Consider the following 20698-nt stretch of genomic DNA (forward strand, 5'->3'; position numbering starts at 1 on the left):
CAAATGTTTGGCGTCGTGGAACTCCTCCGAGAACCAGGGACAAGATGGTCTTAATGTGATGGTTTTTGAACACAAAGGCGCATGATTGTCAATTAAAGCTGAAAGTTCACTGTTGTATAATAAGACGAGAGTTTCTGCATCTGATGTACTCTGTGACAAATTCAAAAGATCGGATGATAGAATATCAGCTTTGAAAGTATCAACGTCAATCGAACGGAGTTTCCCGTATGTCACAGTTCTCTTTACCAGAGGGGGTTTCGCGGCAAGTGCATTAAACATTACCGCGAAATGGTCCTTGGCTATTTTTCCAGAGCTATCTGATAACCCAGGATCAGTCACTACTACTGCCGATACTGTTTTATATATGTCTCTGGTGATGACCACGTCTAGGGTATGACCGTGGACGTGGGTGGGCCCTTTCACATGTTGAAACATGCCACAAGATTGCAACACACTGTTAAATCTGATGGTATCACGATCAGAAGGAATGTCTAAATGAAAATTCAGATCGCCAGTTAAGATGATATTCTTGTCAACTGTGGCATATTTTGATAAGAAATCTGGCCAATCGGTATCCAAAAAATCATTTGCATTCAGACCATTTTTCTTTGATGGAGGAGGTCTGTAAATAACGTCCATGAGCAATGTGTATTTGTTAATACTAACACTACACTCAATATGTTCAAATGTTGAAAAAGTATTGTCACTAGTTGAAGAGACCACTTTTACATCTATCACCGATCTATGAATGAGAGCCGCCCCACCTCCACGCCTACTACCAAGGCGTGGCACATGCTTGATTTTGTACCCATCAGGTAACAGTTCACCTAGACATGCTTTATCGATGGAGGTGCCTAATCATGTCTCAGTCACAGCAATAAGATCTAGATCATTCGAGATAATAAAATCACAGAAGGCTGTCGTTTTGTTTTTCAAGGATCTTGGGTTAATGCAACAAATTTTTATATTTTTCTGGCCTTTAACTATTGTTTGAGTTTCATATTTTATGTGGGATAAATTCATTGTTCTTTTCGAATCAAGCACTTCTTTGTTGATATTTTTCTTATGCTTTGGTCTATCTGTTGATATTACAGTTGAAATTGCCTCAGGTAATGTTCTAATATTGTCCAGTTTAATCCCTTGATTGATATCCCAATTACGTGTAAGTTGATTATTACCACCTCTGGCAGATCTGTACATCAAAATATCATAATCCTTTAGAATTTTCAATGTTTCTTTGTCTGGTCGTGAAAACCTTCTGGGTATGTTTTCCAATTTCAATAATTGGTCTCTATTATACTTTATAAAGCACATTATGCTGTGAGATTGTGTTCACTAAAAAATATACACTATTTTACAGATAAAAGCAGTCTATTCTATTGTACATCCAATTGTTTTATTGAATAAAATCCACTATCGAATGAATAAATCCAATTAAAACACAGAAATGTTATCTACATATATTCATGAAACACTATGCAAAAAATCCTGGTTCTAAAGTCACTGGTTTTCACAGAATAATCAAAATATCAAGAGCACAAATTTCTGCTGCCAACACTTGGCGCAATAACAAATTTTAAATCAATGACATTTGTTGAACATGTCCTCCAGTAAATACATGTTTTTGGGTATACGTAAGAGGGTCGGAGGGACGTATGTCAGCGCCCTTGTAAAGCAGAAAAATAAAAAAAGATGCTGGGCTTCTTGTCTTCTTTTCATGATTAAGTCGGTACCGAGAGACTACTGGTACCTGGCAATATAATCAATATAGTTTTTGTCTGCAACTTTTACACAAAGACTATCACAAAACACATCCAGAAAAACATGTAACAGTTTGCTGTTATCAAATGTATTTTTTTTTCTTTCTTTTTTTGCAATTAAACAGTATTTGATATATGTGTTTACGCATTCAGTTGTATCGAGTTTCGTCCCTACTGTCCTAACTTAGAAAATACGAATGTTAAGTTGCACATGATATTTCAGTTGACGGAGTGTGGGCTGACTGGGGTGCCTGGCACATTTGTACAGTCTCATGTGGCGGGGGCACGCAGGAGCGTACCAGAGTTTGCTCATTTAAGAAGGGATCGCCTCATGGTGCAAACTGCATTGGAGAAACCCACGAAAGCCAGCCATGCGAAACACAGTTTTGTCCAGGTAGGTACTAGTAATCCATCGAGTATTGAGAATGCAAAGTAATATAACTGGAGTGCTTTCCAACCAAAGGCCAGAATACGTCAATAACAAGCATTCTACTAATTATAATAAACTAAAAAGAGTCTCTTCTTTAAGCAAGTAAATAGTACAATGTTCTATTTTAAGAACTTATATTGAAATAATCGGTCATTCCTTAAAATACATACCCTTCCCCTGAACAGAACAAAATTGAAATGGGAAAAAATCGTCTTCTTCTTATTTTTTTTAAGAACTATTTATATATTTGTGTGTTCTAAGATACGATCTTCCTGTAATATGATATGATATGATATGATGTTTAGTGTTGTGGTGTGCAAACAGATATTTAGTGTTGTGGTGTGCAAATATGATGTAATATAACATGTTATTTGATATGATATGAAATGATATGAAATTAAATGATATGATATGAAACGATATGATATAATATGATTCAGTGGACGGAGTACTGACAGACTGGTCGAAGTGGACTTACTGCTCGACCACGTGTAACAGCGGTACCAGGTTCAGAACCAGACGATGTATTTTCCCGAACAATGTTCCACATGGTGCTGACTGTATAGGTGCACTTCAAGATCAGGAACTCTGCAACGAATCCCCATGCCCAAGTAAGATCATTGTTGAGAAATCTTTTTCTGTTCGTATCCTCTATAGATATCACATATATAATACAATCAAAGTAAAAACAGTACATTACACTGACATATTTTGTTAATTATAATTTCATGCATCATTAGTTGCAATCTGTCGAATGGTGAAACTATATGGTTTTGAAAATTGAAATTGATATGTAGTCCTATGTATATGGTTTTGTTGTTATTTTATAACTTGAAGATATGTAACGGATTTAGTGTAAAATGTGAAAAGTTTCAATTCATCAAGCTTTAGACTTCATACTAAATACTACTTATTTTCAAACAAAGGTTTTTATTCTGTCAGTATTAGATATCCGATATATTCAAATATGTCTGAAAGTTTCACAAACGCAGAATTTTAGGTATTATTGTGCACAATTATTATCTCTTGCCCTTACCTGCAAAAATTCCTTTTTTTTGTCACCCACTACATATGTTTGTAACATTCATTAACAGTACTATATGACGTAATATGTCGCACTCACTATTACTTTGATCTTTACATGGAAGGTCGCCATGTATCTGATCGCACTACAGAGGAGTTAGGACTATTTTAAGACTAGATGTTAATAAACATTTAACTTACATTTCTGTCAGTACCTAAGATTTTTCGAGACAAAAATTCTTGAATATTTGTCAAATGAAAACATTTTTTCTATTACTTAGCTCTTATTTATATTCATATTCATACTTTTAATATGTTTGTAGGAAAATAGCTCAAGCATCAGTGACATTTGTTGAACATAATGTCCTCCAGTAAATACATGTCCTTGTGTACTAGTATATGCAACAGAGTCGGAGGGACGTATGAAATTTTGTAATATTGTCAGCGCCCTTGTAAAGCAGAAAAATGCTGGGCTTCTTTTCATGATTAAGTCTGTACCGAGAGACTACTGGTACGTGGTCAATAAAATCAATATATATTTTCGTCTGCAACTTTTACACCAAGAAAGTCGCAAAACACGTCCAGAAAAACATGTAACTGTTTGCTGTTATCAAATGTTGTTTTGTTTTGTTTTGTTTTTGTTTGTTGTTGTTGTTGTTTTTGTTGTGCTTTGTTTTGCAATAAAACAGCATTTGATATATGTGTTTACGCATTAACAGTTTTAATTTAAGAAATAATCTATAGCAAAACAGTGCTTTACCACTATTTATACACGATGGGCGGTTATACGTCGGGCGTAATAATTTCAAGAGGGCGACGTATGACCGTTCGAGTAGAGATAAAACACTGTTTCGATTCTTATATGTTCTTTATTGAAAAAAATATATCAAATATAATGAAACTGTTTCTTTGCACAAGCATAGCGCCAATAGTAGGTCTTTATTTATACACGCCAAGACCGGAAATGGTAATAAGTCTTGCGACAGAGTTCAGTTCTGGCGAAAATTATTGCAAATTATTCAGCAAAGCAAATAACTAACTTTCAACACATCTGTGCAATGCGACACTTCGTTAAAAACATGTTATTAAGTAAAAAATTTTCATGAAATTTGAAAACGCTATTAATTTTTCTTGATGCGTGCATGGTGCTAAATATCATGTAGATGTGACGTCAACATAATATCGTTTTAATGATTAAAGCATTGTTAGTCATATTATAATGAACATTCTAACATGGCTCGATTTGATGTCCAATTAAACAAAGAAGGAAATCAAGCACTGTATATTCTGCGATAAACAACGGTTGACGCGCGGACCGGTAAGAGAGCTTTATGACGTCAATTATGACGTCAAATTGCCGCATGCCGTTCGGTAAATTACTCCTTAGGTAATGCTGCGTTTACACTTAGCCACGACGTCCACGATTTGAGAGAAGCGAAGTGACCGTAGGGGCTCCTGGGATCGAATCGTGGTGATCTTGAGGGAACTTGGTGGAATCGTGATGATCGTTAGGATCGTGACAAAATTTGTGACAGTCAAAAAGTTTGCCACGATTATCCCGATTTATCTTTAGTCTTGAGAGAGCGTGATAGAATGTAAAAATCGTTGTAGATCGTAATACAGCTTAACAGACCTTAACGTAGCGCATCAGACCTTGATGCTCCATCGTATGGGATATTGGTGAACTTGGAAACACGATTCTAAATTCCACTAGATCTGCAGGCATCCTTACATAGTTGAAGTTCGAGCCAACATCTTCACGCCCGAGTTCTGTGTTGAAAAGTTAAGGATATTGTCCCAGTTGGTGCGTTCGGTTTCCACTTAACCATGGTCTCACACAGCAAGTCTTAGGCCTTCTATTTCTTTTTCTCCTTCCTCTCTCTTCTATCATAACCGGTTCCGTCCCTAGTTGCTGCTGCCGATGAGTAACCTTTATAGGCATACCCGAAAATTGCATATTCAGCATCTTGTTCAGCTCTTTGATGCATAGCTCTTTCCTCTTTGGAATCTCTGGAGAGAATGAGAGGATGACCCATGCCTCCTATTTGTACTCCAATCGTGCTCAAAAGTGACAATCTTGAGAAAATCGTGGTCATAAATCGTAGGAGAGCTTAACAGAACTTGATAATTTGAGGGGTCTAAACAAAGCGTGTCAAAACGTAAAAACATATCGTGGTAATCGTAAGAGAGCTTGAGAGAACGTGATAAAAATCGTAGCAGATCTCGACCAGAATCGTGTTGGTTTCGTAATAAAACGCTGCAGGTAGTAACAAAACGTACTGAGGGCATAAGAAAGCGTAGGAAAGCGTAGTAATACAAAATTCGTGCAATAAATCGTGGAGCTCCGAGCTTTTCTTTAAATCGTGGACACCGTGGACATCGTGGCTAAGTGTAAACGCAGCATAATTGTAGTCCAGCATAATATTAACTAAAATAAGTCAATGAGCATGTCAGAATGAAAACAATCAAGGCCTTCTTGTGTTTTTCGGCTACAGTAATTAACCACGGTCCACCGTTCAGATGCTTCAGTATTTAACCACTCGGGCTAACGCCCTCGTGGTTCAATTCTTACGCATCTGAACTCTGAACCGTGGTAAACTAGACGATAAGCCACTAAAAGGCCTTGATTTTTTGTTGATTAAAAATACATTTGCATAATAACATATGTTTTTAAGTAGCGTCTGGGAATATACTAACAAATATCACAAGCAAATATATGCATTATGTAAGTTTCTATGGGAGTCTATGTCGACCCTAAAACATTAACATGTTCAAGATTGCAATACAATATTCGGTATTGTCAAATAATTCATAAAAAATTCTGAAGTAAGTATTCAAGTGCAGTAAACAAAATTCATTGAGGGTTATTTAGCACAACAAATAACTGAAGATTTGACATAATCTTATGTAACGTATGTACCAATAAGCTTCATCTGGCAAAAGGATGCACTTTAAAACATTTTTCATAAAGAATAATTCAAAAGTCATTCACTTTAGTCTTTTCACTAAGCACTGGAACTTTGTGCCCATAGCGCAAATACAATTTTTTCGTCAATCTTAAATGTTAAAAGTATTTTAATGTGAATAGTTTAGAACTTTAAAATGTTTTAAGAGCACAAATGCAGTTAATTTTACAATCGGAACTAAACTGAAATGTATACTCAAAATCAAATCAAATTAATTAAAAAACCCCAAAAAACATTGAGTGATATTATTTTCTTTTCTGCCGTGTTAAACTACTCCTTGTTTATCAAAATAGTGTGTGAAGTGACATGACCTTACCTTTTATCTTTTGTATTAAGAACTGAAAAATATAAAAAGAAATTAAGAATAACAACGGTGTGATGTAGTACATTGTTACCGTAGAAGTATGCCGAAATAAAGAAACCGTGACCATTTTCTATTACAATGCTTAAGAGAATTGTGTTAAAGTTTTTATAGCATATGCAGACAAACGGAATATACAGTTATCAAAGAGCATCTGTTATACTGTACAGGATGTATATTAATGGTTACGGAAGTGTCAATGAGCTGAGATCGAATACTTGATGTGTGCTAAAATATGTACATAATAAAATAGTCATTAATTATGGTTGCTGATTTCTGCCATTCAATGTTTTTGTGTCGGCGGGGCGCAAACACGACAACACGAATACCTGACAGCACGAAAACACGACAAATTTTACACGAAAACACGACGTTAAGAGGTCGCCTCGCCAACAGGAAAACTCGACAAATTAGGTATTTCTCGAGTTTTCGTGCAATCGTGTTTTCGTCCTGTCAACACGAAAACACGACAAATACTTTAATTGTTGAGTTTTCATGTTTATGCCCGCCGACACGAAAACACGACAAATATATTATTTGTCGAGTTTTCGTGTTTTCATCCCGTCGGCACGAAAACAGGAAGACTCAAAATCATGACATATATTTTGTTTGTCGAGTTTTCGTGTTTTCTCTTTGCCATGTTCCGTTAGACATGCGTACAACAATTACTGAACTGAACACAACATAATTGCATGCTAGAAAATATAAGTCGAGGAATAAAAATTGACTTTTGTTCTATGTATATTTCGACCGAATACGATTTTGTAACATAAAAAGATATCGAAAGACGAAGGTCGTATATCAGAATGATATTTTCTCACAATTTAGACCAAAAAATGTACCAGAGGCCACCGTTGCATTCCTATGATTAAAAAATGTCCGTGGAAATACTATCTGAGTCCCTAAATAGGAGGGCATGACCCATTCACGTACCTCAAATTTTTTAACTAAAATGCAGCAGGGACCACCATTTTCATTCCTATACAGTATTTTAAAATTGAAAACGGAGAGACCCTGTGAGACACTGTCAGGAGGGGGTTAGCCCCCGTACCTCAAAAGTTGGACTAAAAATGCAGCAGAGGCCACCATTTTATTCATTTATTTCAAACATTTCCAGGCGGAGACGTCCTGACCTACCATACATGAGGGGTTACCTTCTTCCGTACCTAACCCAACTCGGCTCGCTGATGCCGTCTTCATTCTTTGACTGTTGCTGCTCACCGCATCCAATGAAATATTTCTGGAACCGATGTAACGGTCTTTTTCCCCAGTCAGTTTTTCCGCGAGGAAAAATCTGACTAGTCAGTTTCTTCCCCGGGGGAAATAACTGACTAGTCAGTTTATCCCCCAGAGAAGAAACTGACTGGTCAGTTCTTCCCCCCGCCCCCTGTCAATTTTCCCCCCAGTTGCAACTGTTTACTCTTGATCATTCTTATGGGGAGAAACTAACCAGTCAATTCTTTCCCCCCAATAGTCAATTTTCCTGACTAGTCAGTTATTTCCCCTGTTAATGAATTCGAACTGGTTGTTCTTGACTAGCTGCTTTTTATTTCTGATAGTCGGTTTCATCTAAATTTCATATAAAAAAAAGAAATATGTTTCATATTTTGTGTAAATTAGAGAAATATTTTAAATGAACTTATTTTAATTTCTGTTACATCTTTTAAATTGATTTCTTTTAAGGTCAGTTCTTTTCCCACCTACCCAGCACTTGACTAGTAAGGTGGGGAAAGTAAATAGACCGGCCAGTTCTTTTCCCCCTAGCTAGTACTTGACCTGTAGGGCGGGGAGAAGGAATAGACCAGTCAGTTCTTACCCCCCCCCCCCACCTCCTACAGCCAATACTTGACCTGTCGGGTGGGGAAATGAAATTGATCAGACAGTTCTTTTCCCCTTTACCAGTACTTGCTCTCTTAGGTGGGGGGAAGAAATTGACCGTTCAGTTCTTTCCTCCCTAGCCAGAACTTGACCTGTCAGGTGAGGACAAGAAATTGACCGGTCAGTTCTTTCCCCCAGTGGTTTCCTTAGACTTTCGCACGGTATTGATGTTGCTACAAATCCTGCCTGGTTTCCACATCGATCTGTGATGCGTCAATGTTGCATCTGGTGATAATGGCGACACCGCCATGTGGGCTGTGGGGGCAATCTTTTCGTGCTGCAAATCTGTAGTTGGCAGGCAGCACCTCTCTTTCGTACACAGTCCCCTGTAGCCATGTCGCTGTTGCGATGACAATGTCTGGATCAGAATACTGCAGCAGTTGCCAGAAATCTTCCCGCTTAGCCCTTATACTCTGGAAAATGATAGTAAGGATTCTGATGTTGGTTTTCTGGTTTCGGTTAAGGTTTTGAGCAGTTACTTTTGGTGATGATGATTGTTGAAGGGGCCACTATCAACAGAACTGTTGGCCGTGCTGTTGAGTGTGGAGTGTGAGGAGTCAGAGAGGTCACTTATTGATGTATCATCGAAGATGCTCGAGTTAAAGTTTGGTATACCACAACTGAAACAGTACCAGCTTACGTCAGGGTTTCCCAGGGCTTCATAGACAAGTGTATTCATTTTCATCCAGTCTTTGTGGAACCACTGCTCGCAGTTACTACATGCCACTGAGTGGACAGTCTTGGAGGTCAAATGCCAATATTGCTTTTTGTCCACCGATCCATAATTCTGCCATCCATGAAGGGACTTTTATATTTCATGGCACAAATATACCCCATAACAGGACAATGTGCCATGCACAACTTTCAGATCCCAAGCTCAAGGGTCAAGGTCACACTTGGCAGTCAAATGTTAACATGGCACGAACAGGGTATGTTTTGTGTTCGGTCAAAACTTTGTCATCCATTAAGGGATTACAATATTACTTGGCATACATGTTTCCCATGATGAGACCAACCGTCATGCGCAACACCCAGAACCCTAGCTTTAATGCCAAGGTCACACTTGGAGATCAAATGTCAATGGGATTCAAATTCGCTAAGTACAACTGGAACATAATTTTGTCAAGTGAGACTTGTCGTCCTTCGTCCACATACTCAACTTGTAATAATAACGTCATGGGGCAATTTGACGTCTTAAATGACGTCATAATGTTCTCTTACCGGTCCGCGCATCAACCGTAGCCCGCCCGCTTAGCTCATTGATCTACGGATCGCGGGGTTGCGAGTTCAATCCCCGGGCGGGGCGTAAGTTCTCCGTGACGATTTGATAAAAGACATTGTGCCTGAAATCATTCGTCCTCCACCTATAATAATTCATGTGGGGAAGTTGGCAGTTACTTTCGGAGAACAAGTTTATACTGGTACAGAATCCAGGAACACTGGTTAGGTAACTAGTAACTGCCGGACTAAACTACTGTTGAAATATAGCGTTAAACCCAAAAACAAATAAACAAAGCGCATCAACCGTTGTTTGTCACGCAGACTATACAGAGCTCGATTTTCTTTTTTGTTTAACTGGAAATCAAATCGAGCCATGTTAGAATTTTCAATATTTTAAATAAGAATAAGTTTTGGATGTTAAAGGTAAATAGATGAACCGTCCAAACATCCGATTTTCGGTTAGTAAAATCGACAATCGGTTCATCATCGTTTCTCTTGAGAAAACAAAATACCCTTAGAAGTCGATAATAATCGATCAACTGAAAATATCAAAATTTGAAGACTTAACTATGAGTTTATGTCTGAAAGATGTCCGTTCGGAGGATTTAACAGTTATCCGATTATCAAAATGTCTGAAGGGTGTCATAAAACGTGCACGTTGGATATATTCAGTAACAGTAATGTTATAATGTAACATTTTTGAAACATATACGCTATATTGATCATTTATATTTAGGATGTAAGATTTAAAGTTTCAGTACATTTTGTAATAACCTATATGTCTGCCTTTGGTAATTATCACAAGTTTCCGAAAGGTTTTCGGACATATGTACTATGTTCCTCAGCTTTGCAATGCTGATTGACTTCCAAGATTTTGTTAAAAATGTTGTCCTATATTTTATAGTTTCGAACTTTGAATCTGGATACATGTAAATAGTGACATCAAGAAGTTTTAATAAGTTATTAATAAGAACTCTATCGGATTTAAATTCGGACTACCAGTATAATTATCCAGATTATTCGCCCTTTGAAATGAAGCTGGGTAAATTTCGTCTTTATCAGGTACAATTTCGTTTTTATCAGGTATACATGCTTAGAATGAAGTTGTACTTTTCCTCCATTTCATTTATTACATTATAACAGACAATTAAAATAATGTCATTAAGAAACTATGACGCCACATCATGTTTATTATGAAGTCATTTTCTGTTTAAAACACGTCAACCAAAAGTACAAATGGTTGGAAATTATCATACAAGGTTGCATTTTAGAATTCTTTGAGAATATAACAACAGTAAAGAAGCTCCACGTTTAATCCATGATTAAGTTAGAACCTTAACCAGGGCCTCCATGGCCGAGTTGTTAAGGTCCCTGACTAGGAATCACTTACCGTCACCGACATGCGCTCGAAACCTCACTTTTGCTGTACAGTTTTTCATGTTAGGTAGCCGTCCAGCCGGCTTACGAAGGTCGGTAGTTCTAACTACGTGCCAGCCCACGCCTTAAACAACGCTCAGATGCCCCCGTGGTACTTTCATCCTGCACAGACACTATGAATGCTGATCACAACCGAATCAAATCTAAGCCTAAACAAGTACACCAATCTTTCTTCCTTTCCTTTTGCCTTTTCTAAATGGCATTTTGTTTTCATTTATTCTGCTGCGTTTCAGTATGTATGTGTGGCATTCTATCGAAATCGCATGCCAAGTAAACATGGCGACGTTTCGAGAAGTGACCTTCTTAACACGCCTTTTTCTTTTTCTATAATAGCGATATAGGTCTTTATGGGAGTATAAGTCTCTGGACATCTGATATGTTGGATAAAATCTTAACATAAATGTGTGTTTGTAGTTTTCATAAAAAGCAATATTACATCATTTTGAACAAAAAAATCCAAAATAAGCCTTCAATATTCTTCTTCACTGACCTTATAAAGCAAAATGTTTTTAAATCCTAGATGTTTGCACTTTATTTCGCATGAAGGTAGGGTAAGTTCTTTACGTATAACACACTTTTATTAAATAAATGGGTAATAAATCAACAAAGACACTTATTGAAATACAAATTGTATCCTTCAAGAATTAAATGGATATGGGTTATATGAAATATCGAGGCGAGCACAGGATGATAATCAAGCAATTAGTTTATTGATACCTAATGAAAAAAGTATTATAATAATAATGTTGATAATAATGACGATGATGATGATGTTGATGATTATAAAGCTATTATCAATTTATTACAAGAGCACCGCTTGAGGAGGCAAACGCTAGTCTGTAAATGCTTAAAACAAAATGCAATATAGAAGATAAAAGTCATGATTCTTGGCCTTCATAATCATCTTCTGGTGATAAAGAAAGGTGAACACTTTCAGAGCTATAATCACCTTCTGGTGATAAAGAAAGGTGAACGATTCAAAGCTATAGCTTTAAAATGAATGAACAAAATAAAACAATACTAGACAAAAATAAATAAATACATCAATTCTATATACTGAAAAGGGACATAATTCTGACGAAATGTGAACGAATTATCATGGTTCTTTAAATGCTGACTCATCTAATGATAATTAAGAAGTGTACAAAGTTTCACTGCTATAGGACTTGTACATACGATTTTTCTACTTTGTATACCACTTTACCACATAACTTAATAAATGACAAACTAACTGCCCTAATTTTAAAGACTTTTGCCAGAGAGAATGCTACATTTCTCGCTTGCAGTTTTGATAAAGCTTTTTTTACTAGCAATATTTTTAAACATTATACAATGTGGACATTAACGAAGTTTGTAAAGCCCTTTCCTTTTTATTGAACAACATTTATATCAGGTTTGGGAATGCAGTTTTTAGACAAGTAGTTGGTATTCCCATGGGAACATACTGTGCACCGCTTGTCGCAGATTTGTTTTTATATTGTTATGAAAGAGACTTTGTGTTGAGCCTTTCTCCAGATACGCAGGCAGATATTATAACTGCATTTAATAATACATCACGCTATCTGGATGATATTCTTAATATGGATAATCCGTTTTTTGGTCAGTTGGTGGGTACTGTTTATCCTAGGGAGCTTCAGTTAATTAAAACTAACAATTTGGATACTGATGCTTCGTTTTTAGATTTACACCTCTCTATTTATGACAATATTATACATACCAAAATGTATGACAAGTGGGATGATTTTAACTTTAGTATTGTAAAATTTCCCCATTTGGATGGGGATGTACCTCAGGCTACATCTTATGGGGTATATATTTCTCAATTAATTCGGTTTGCCAGAGTGTGTAGTCATGTCAAGCATTTCAATGAACGTAATCTATATATTACAAGTAAACTTCTTCAGCAAAGCTACCGTTATTACAAATTGCGTAAATATTTTGCTAAATTTTACTATCGTAATTCTGATTTAGTTTTAATATTCAATAGTAAATTAAAGACACTTCTGCGAGAAGGTATTTCTAAACCCGTTTTTTATGGGGATGAGGTTAACAAACTTCGTAAGATCTTGGGTCAATTTTCCAAATGTATTTGGTAAACTTATAAAACGTTTTATTAAAAGAGGTTACGACCCAAGTGTTTTGAGACATACCGCATGTTTAGTGTTCAACCCGTTTACAGTTGGACACTACGCTTCCCTCTTTGATTGTGTCTGATGGAAGAGGGGGAGGACTCTATGATAAGCAGTTTTTAAATCCTACCAGGATTGAACTGTTTTGATATCTGTCTTCTGGCCTGTTTCGTCGGGCCCTTAAGGGTGTTTCTCTTGTTGCTCTGTCTTCTGAAAAGGCATTGAGTACATGCGTTTTTGGTTCTTAACGTTTGCTTTTTATATTTTTATACATGAGCATTTTTGTGTTTTACATGCCATGCCTTTTTGTTTCCATTACGTGTGTTAGAGATTAACCTGGAGGGGATTACTTTTATTTACACTGTCCCGTGTCTTTGGAACATGGGGGGGGGGGGGGGGGGGTAAGAGTGAGGTTGGGTGCGCACCATAAACCGATTTAAGCTCCCCAGTGGTGTTTATGCCACTGACCGTTCCAAGGCGGTGCCCCACTGTCTTCCTTTGTTTGTTCGTTTTGTCCTCTTGTGTAGGCTTTGTGTGTGTGCGCGTGTATGTGTGTGTGTTCCTTTGTTTGTTCGTTTTGTCCTCGTGTATTGGCTTTGTGTGTGTGCACGTGTATGTGTGTGTGTTTATGGTGTGCACGTCTGCGTGCTGTAGGTTTCGTTTTGGGGAGGCTGCGTTTTTGGTTCGTGGCATTCCCTGTTTGATGTTTGTCTTTGTTTTTTTGTAGTATTTAAGAAAAAGTAAACCTCAACATAATTTTATCAAAGAAATTCCAATTTCCTATGTACAAAAAGTACTTAATTGTGACAAGTGAGAGTGTCTTTCTTCGTCCACATACTCAACTTGTAATAGAAAAGAAACGTGAAAAAATTAAAAATTATTTTTTCGTTTTCATTTTTAAGTTGATATAAAATAATCTTTATCAACGCCGAAGCCGACGATCAAGAAACGTCAATAAATACGTAGATACGTAGATTTAAGCTAATAATAGTGCTCAGTCGTCTTGTATCAAACAGTTAACGTTTTGAATTTCTAAACAGTTCACAATTTTCTGTGTTTTAGCTAGAATAACAACAAGTACAACAACAACAAGTACAACAAGTGCATCAACAACACCACCACCAACAACAAAATCAGGTCAGGCATGTAAGTAACTGTAGTCGGAAGCGTCTCTACTTTACTCGGCATTTAGCAGTCAGACAATATAAAAACCACAAAAAGCTAGCTCTGCGTAAGCCGGAAAAAAATCAACAACACGTGTCTTGTCTGCTCTTACAGAGTTCTGCTTTGTGAGCTATTTTCGCGCGTTGGAGCTAAGGCTTTCGAGTTAGCAAGCAATATTAACATTTAAAAACTTTCAAAACTTCCAAACTTTCTCTAAATACATATAAGTATCTACACCGTTTGCAATGTGTATTTTAAGGACCCATAATAACATTTGGCAACTGTCGTTTGATTTCATATTCTCCTAATCCTGTTTCGGCATTTTTCGGCTGCTCGTGTAGTTCATACGAACAACTAGCCGAAGACTGCCGAAATCGCATACGGAGAATACGTAATCGTACGGAAGTTGCCGAATGAAATTACTTTAATCCAGTATGGTCAGAATGGAGCAATAAAACTCCTTGCTCTGCATCTTGCGGACCAGGATATGGTGAAAAGACACGTACGTGCTCCACCGGAAGTACAGCAGATTGCATGGGAAAATCATGGAGTGTGTATGCATGCAATTTAGGCGATTGTGTCGGTAAGTAACAGTAATTTTATTTTATGGAACTTGATGCCTTAGATGGAATGTACGTGGTATAAATAACCATACATGGCTTTATTTTCACAGAGTAAAACATTATTTATGACAATCTGTCACAGCTGCAGTTCATATATTCATATACCAAATGGGAAATAGCATTCAGCTATCACAACAATGATGATAGGGGTTTCAGTGCACAAAAACGCTAGTACTTCTGTCAAAATACAATGCCCAATACATCATTAAAACATTAAGAAGTAGTGCTTAGGTCTTCGTTTAGTCGTTTATATTTAAAACCCACACAATTTTTATTAGTCCCTTACTGGTTGAAAACCAGTTTCGGGGTCTATAGTAATGCGCTTTTCCTTCCGTCATTCCGTCCGTCCGCACTGTCGTGTCCGGTTCATACCTCTGGCATTCATTAAGGGATTTTAGTATTACTTAACACAAATGTTCCCCATGATGAGATAACGTGTCATGCGCAAAACTCGGATCCCTAGCTAAAAGATCAAGGTCACACTTGGCAGTCAAATGTTAACACGGCATGAAAAGGGTCTGTTTCGTTTCCGGTCCATAACTCTGCCATTCATCAATGAATTTTAATATTACTGAACACAAATATTTCCCATGATAAGATGACGTGTCATAGGCAAAAACCGGACCCCTGGCTCAAAGGTCAATGTCACCATTGGAGGTCAACTGTCAATTAGGCTTTTTTCCTATCCGGTTCATAACTCTGCCATCCATGAAGGGGATTTAATATTACTAGGCACAAATGTACCCCTTAATAGGGCAATAATATTATTCCTTGCACAACTTTCTGACCCTGAGCTTAAAGATCAAGGTCGCACTTGGCAGTCAAATGTTAACATGGCATGAACATGATCTGTTTCGTGTCCGGTCTAGAACTCATTCATGGAATAACAATATTACATAAATGCTTCCCATGATGAGACGACCTGTCATGCGCAACACCCGGAACCCTAGCTTAAAGGCCAAGGTCACACTTGGATATCAAATGTCAATGGGATTTTTCTGGCTGGTCTATAACTTTGTCATGGAAAACAGGATTTAAATATCAGTTGGCACAAATATTTCCCTGGATTAGACAACGTGCCATGCGCAAAACCCGGCTCTTAGCTGAAAGGTCAAGGTCACACTTGGAAGTCAAAGGCCAAAAAGCCTTTTTCCTGTCCAATCTGTAACTCAAAAATATACTTTAAGGAATTTTAATATTACTTTGCCAAAATGTTCACCAAAATGAGACAGAGTGTCATGCACAAGAACCAGGAACCTAGGTTTCAGGTTAAGGTCAAACTTCGACGTCAAAAGTCAAATTCAAGAATGACTTTATCCGGAGCATTTGTTCTTCATGCATGAAGGGATTTTGATGTAACCTGGCACAAATGTTTACCACCATGAGGCACCTTTGTTTTTAGAATTACTTCCCTCTGCTTTACTATAAATAGCTGATATTGTACCCTTTTTATTACTGGCTATAGGGAAAAATCGAGACCACTTGTCTGTGCTACAACATGATTGTTATATCCAATTTTTAGGTGTATTTTGACCTATCTCTACCTGGTAAAGAGTTTTATGCGGACTTATATCATACAGATTTGTCTTTTAGGATTAATTTCCTTTTGTTTTCCCTATAAATGACTTATAACTTTTTCATAATTGCCGAAAAAAAATCTATATGAAAATATCATATGAAAATACAGATGCTAGTGTTAAGAAGTTTGCTATGACCGGCGTATATTGTGACATTTTGCACGCTTGCTTACAGTAATTTTGTTTTATGGAACTTGATGCCTTAGATGGAACATACGTGGCATAAATAACGACACATGGGTTTATGTTACAGAGAAAAACATTATTTATGACAATCTGTCACAGCTGCAACCCATATATACATGTACCAAATGGAAAATAACAATCACTTGGCTGTCACAACACTGATGATATGGGCATTAGTGTACAAAAACTCTGAATTCTTCTGTCAAAATACAATGCCCAATACATCGTTAAAACGTTAAGAAGTAGTGCTCTCTTTAATGTTAATTTCGGTCTTCATTTAGTCATTTACATTTAAAACCCACACACATTTAATAGTCCCCTACTGGTTGAAAACCAGTTTCGGGGACTATAGGAATGCGCTCATCCGTCCGTCATTCCGTCCGTCCGCAATGTCGTGTCCGGTCCATAACTCTGTCATTCATTAAGGGATTTTTATTTTATTTGCCACAATTGTTTTCCATGATGACACGACGTGTCATGCGCAAAACACGGACGACCAGCTCAAAAGGTCAAGGTCACACTGGGCAGTCAAATGTTTCGTGTCCGTTCCAAAAATCTGTCATTTATCAAGGCCTTTCAATATTACTCAGCACAAATGTTTCCCATGATAAGACGACGTGCCATGTGCACAACCCGGACCCCTAGCTCAAAGGTCAAGGTGACAATTCTTCTTCTTCTTCCATTGACGATGCATCGCTGCATGCGCAACATACTCGCATCCTTAATGCCTAACTATTTACAAGGTGGGGAGGGCACCCAAGGTTGAAAACAGGATAAAACTATTTTCAGTCGGCTTAGAGTGTTGTTTTGGAGATCCCGGCCTTGAATGCTTCCAAGGTGGGTGCCGAGACCAGACTGCCCGGGAGTCCGTTCCACAGTGCGATGGCGGACGGGAAGAAGGACTCTTTCATGGCGTTGATGCGGCAGAAAGAAACAACAAATCGCATCGAGTGGCCCCTCGTGGAAGATCCTTGAGGTTTCAGATGAGGGTTTCTTGAAATGGCAACTAAGTTGTTGAAAATTTTGTACAATATGACAGCCTTGGCCTGCTTTCTCCTGATCTGTAGTGGTTCCCAGCCGAGTGTGTCAAGCATGGCAGTAACGCTGCTCCTTTGATTATAATCTCCAGATACATATCTGTCTGCTTCAACTTTAGTCACATTGGCTTTGGTATGGGTCCCAGATGGTGGGTGCGTATTCCACTTGTGGTCTTACGTATGGTTTGTAGCTAGCCTCCTTGATGGAGAGACATGGAGAGATGACAGGGAGACATGTGCGACTGAAGAAGGCAATGGTGTTGTTTGCCTTGCAGCAGATGGTGTTAATATGATTGTTCCATGAGGGGTTATCAGAAAGTGTAGCGCCAAGGTACCTTGACTTCTTGGTGGTCCGTAATTCTTTACCATGGATGAAGTATGATGCCTGTGTGTTCCCTCGTTTATTTGAAAATCGCACCACCTCACATATGTCTGGATTGAACTCCATCGGCCAGGTTTTCTCCCATTCCTGTGGAACTGTGCCCTGGGGTACGCCAGAGGTCACGGGGGCAGGCTTGGATGATTTCCCATCTACTAGCACTTGCTGTGCTCTGTTGCTAAGGAAGCTTGAGATCCAGTTTAGCGTCCTTCCGCGGACCCCGTAATGGTCGAGTTTGAGGGCAAGTCGTCTGTGAGGAACCTTGTCAAACGCGTTGGAAAAGTCTAGAAGTATTGCGTCAACTTGGTTGCCACTGTCAAGACTGGATGAGCCAGGTCTTACAGGATCGCTTCTTTCTAAAGCCGTGCTGCCTGGTACTCAAAATGTCGTGGTCATCGAAGAAACGCATTCGTTGGCTGTAGACTATATGTTCGAGGAGTTTGCAAGTCACCGATGTTAGTGAGACTGGCCGATAGCTGGACGGCTTCCCCTTGTCCCCCTTCTTAAAGATGTACCTGACATTTGCTGATCTTCAGTCATCTGGTACTCTTCTCTGGTCCAAAGTGGCCTGGAAAATAAGCGTGAGCGCCGGGGCCAGTGGGTGGGCCATCTCCTTCAGGAATCGGCTAGAGACATTGTCCGGACCAGTTGCCATATGAGGTTTCAGTCCCTGTAAAAACTTCAGGACTCCGTTTGTGTTCACATGTATGGGAGAGGCATCTGGATAGGGAGACTCTCCAATGTCTCGAAGAGTGTAGTTGTCTTCCGAAGTAAATACGGAGGAGAACTGGTCATTCAATAGTTCTGTCTTGGTTGCTGCATCCACGTGGTTGACTCCATTCTTCTTCAACGGTGCCACCCCTGTGTTGTCACTTTTCTGGGTCTTGACAAAAGAGTACAACTTCTTTGACTTGTCCTCAGTAACAAGATCTGTGACATATTTAGTGTATGCCGTCTTACACTCCTTCTTTACAGTGGTCTGTAAGGACTTGTACCTGTTCCAGTCTTCTGTCTTCTTGTTTCTACGAGCCTTCTTATACGCTTTCTTTTTTCTACGCGATAGTCTGCGCTTGGTTCTGTTGCACCAAGGTTGGCTGTGCCTTGACGAAGTCATTTTTTGATGGTACAAAAGAGTTAAAGGTGTTTAGGCATTCATCCGTGAAGGTTGACCAGAGGCGGTTGATTGGAGTGGTAGTACTGTATGTGGCTGTGTACTGGGAGACGAATTCGGTCAGGTGCAATCTCATTCTATCCACGTCTTCCCTATTCCATAGGTAGATGAGTCTGGGTGCCGGGTTTCTTCTTGTTGGTATGGTGTTTGCATCAACTAGGACGATGTCGTGGTAACTGATGCCGGGTATTGCTGTACACTCATTGATCAGGGAAGGGTATTGTTAATTCTTGTTGGAAAGTTGACTATTTGATTGCCCTGGGCGTCTTGTAGCATATCAATAAGCATTTGGCTGAGAGGTAATGGGTATCTATTTCCTGTTACAACGTTGTCTTCCCACTCAATATCTGGAAGGTTGATGTCACCGCTTATGTAGAGGGTGCTGTCATTGTGGTTGCTGTGGATGGTGGATATACACCTTTTGATCTCCTTCATAGTGTCCATGTTGTTATCTAGTGGGCGGTACACTGCACAGGCGATCAGAGGTTTCTTTAGACTTTCGCACGGTATTGATGCTGCTACAAATCTGCCAGGGTCTCCACATCAATCTGTGATGCGTCAATGTTGCATCTGGTGATAATGGGGCGATGTTTTCGTGCTGCAAATCTGTAGTTGGCAGGCAGCACCTCTCTTTCGTACACAGACCCCTGTAGCCATGTCTCTGTTGCGATGACAATGTCTGGATCAGTATACTGCAGCAGTTGCCAGAAGTCTTCCCGCTTAACCCTAATACTCTGGACATTGATAGTAAGGATTCTGATGTTGGTTTTCTGGTGTCGATTAAGGTTTTGAGCAGTTACTTTTGGTGATGATGATTGTTGAAGGGGCCCAATATCAACAGAACTGTTGGCCGTGCTGTTGAGTGTGGAGTGTGAGGAGTCAGAGAGGTCACTTATTGATGTATCATCGAAGAGGCTCGAGTTAAAGTTTGGTATATCACAACTGAAACAGTACCAGCTTACGTCAGGGTTTCCAGGGCTTCATAGACAAGTGTATACATTTTCATGCAGTCTTTGTGGAACCACTGCTCGCAGTTACTACATGCCACTGAGTGGACAGTCTTGGAGGTCAAATGACAATATGGCTTTTTTTTGTCTATCCGACACATAATTCTACCATCCATGAAGGGTCTTTTATATTTCATGGCACAAATATACCCCATAACAGGACAATATGCCATGCATAACTTTCAGATCCCGAGCTCAAGGGTCAAGGTCACACTTGGCAGTCAAATGTTAACATGGCACGAACAGGATCTGTTTTGTGTTCGGTCAAGAACTTTGTCATCCATAAAGGGATAACAATATTACTTGGCATACATGTTTCCCATGATGAGTCCAACCGTTATTCGTAACA

At 38.7% G+C, this 20698-nt stretch overlaps 1 protein-coding gene across 1 annotated transcript in view; it reads left to right on the top strand.

Moving 5' to 3' along the window:
• LOC123528578 (SCO-spondin-like) overlaps positions 1-20698 on the top strand; it is a 122311-nt gene that overhangs the window by 14655 nt on the left and 86958 nt on the right. Inside the window, exons 8-11 of the mRNA XM_053520907.1 lie at positions 1984-2154; positions 2631-2801; positions 14268-14351; positions 14803-14952. Coding sequence (XP_053376882.1) covers positions 1984-2154; positions 2631-2801; positions 14268-14351; positions 14803-14952 — 576 coding nt within the window. The remainder of the gene's footprint in view (positions 1-1983; positions 2155-2630; positions 2802-14267; positions 14352-14802; positions 14953-20698) is intronic.

This window comes from Mercenaria mercenaria, chromosome 13 (assembly GCF_021730395.1).
Source record: "Mercenaria mercenaria strain notata chromosome 13, MADL_Memer_1, whole genome shotgun sequence".
In the NCBI taxonomy this organism is placed as follows: Eukaryota; Metazoa; Mollusca; class Bivalvia; order Venerida; family Veneridae; genus Mercenaria; species Mercenaria mercenaria.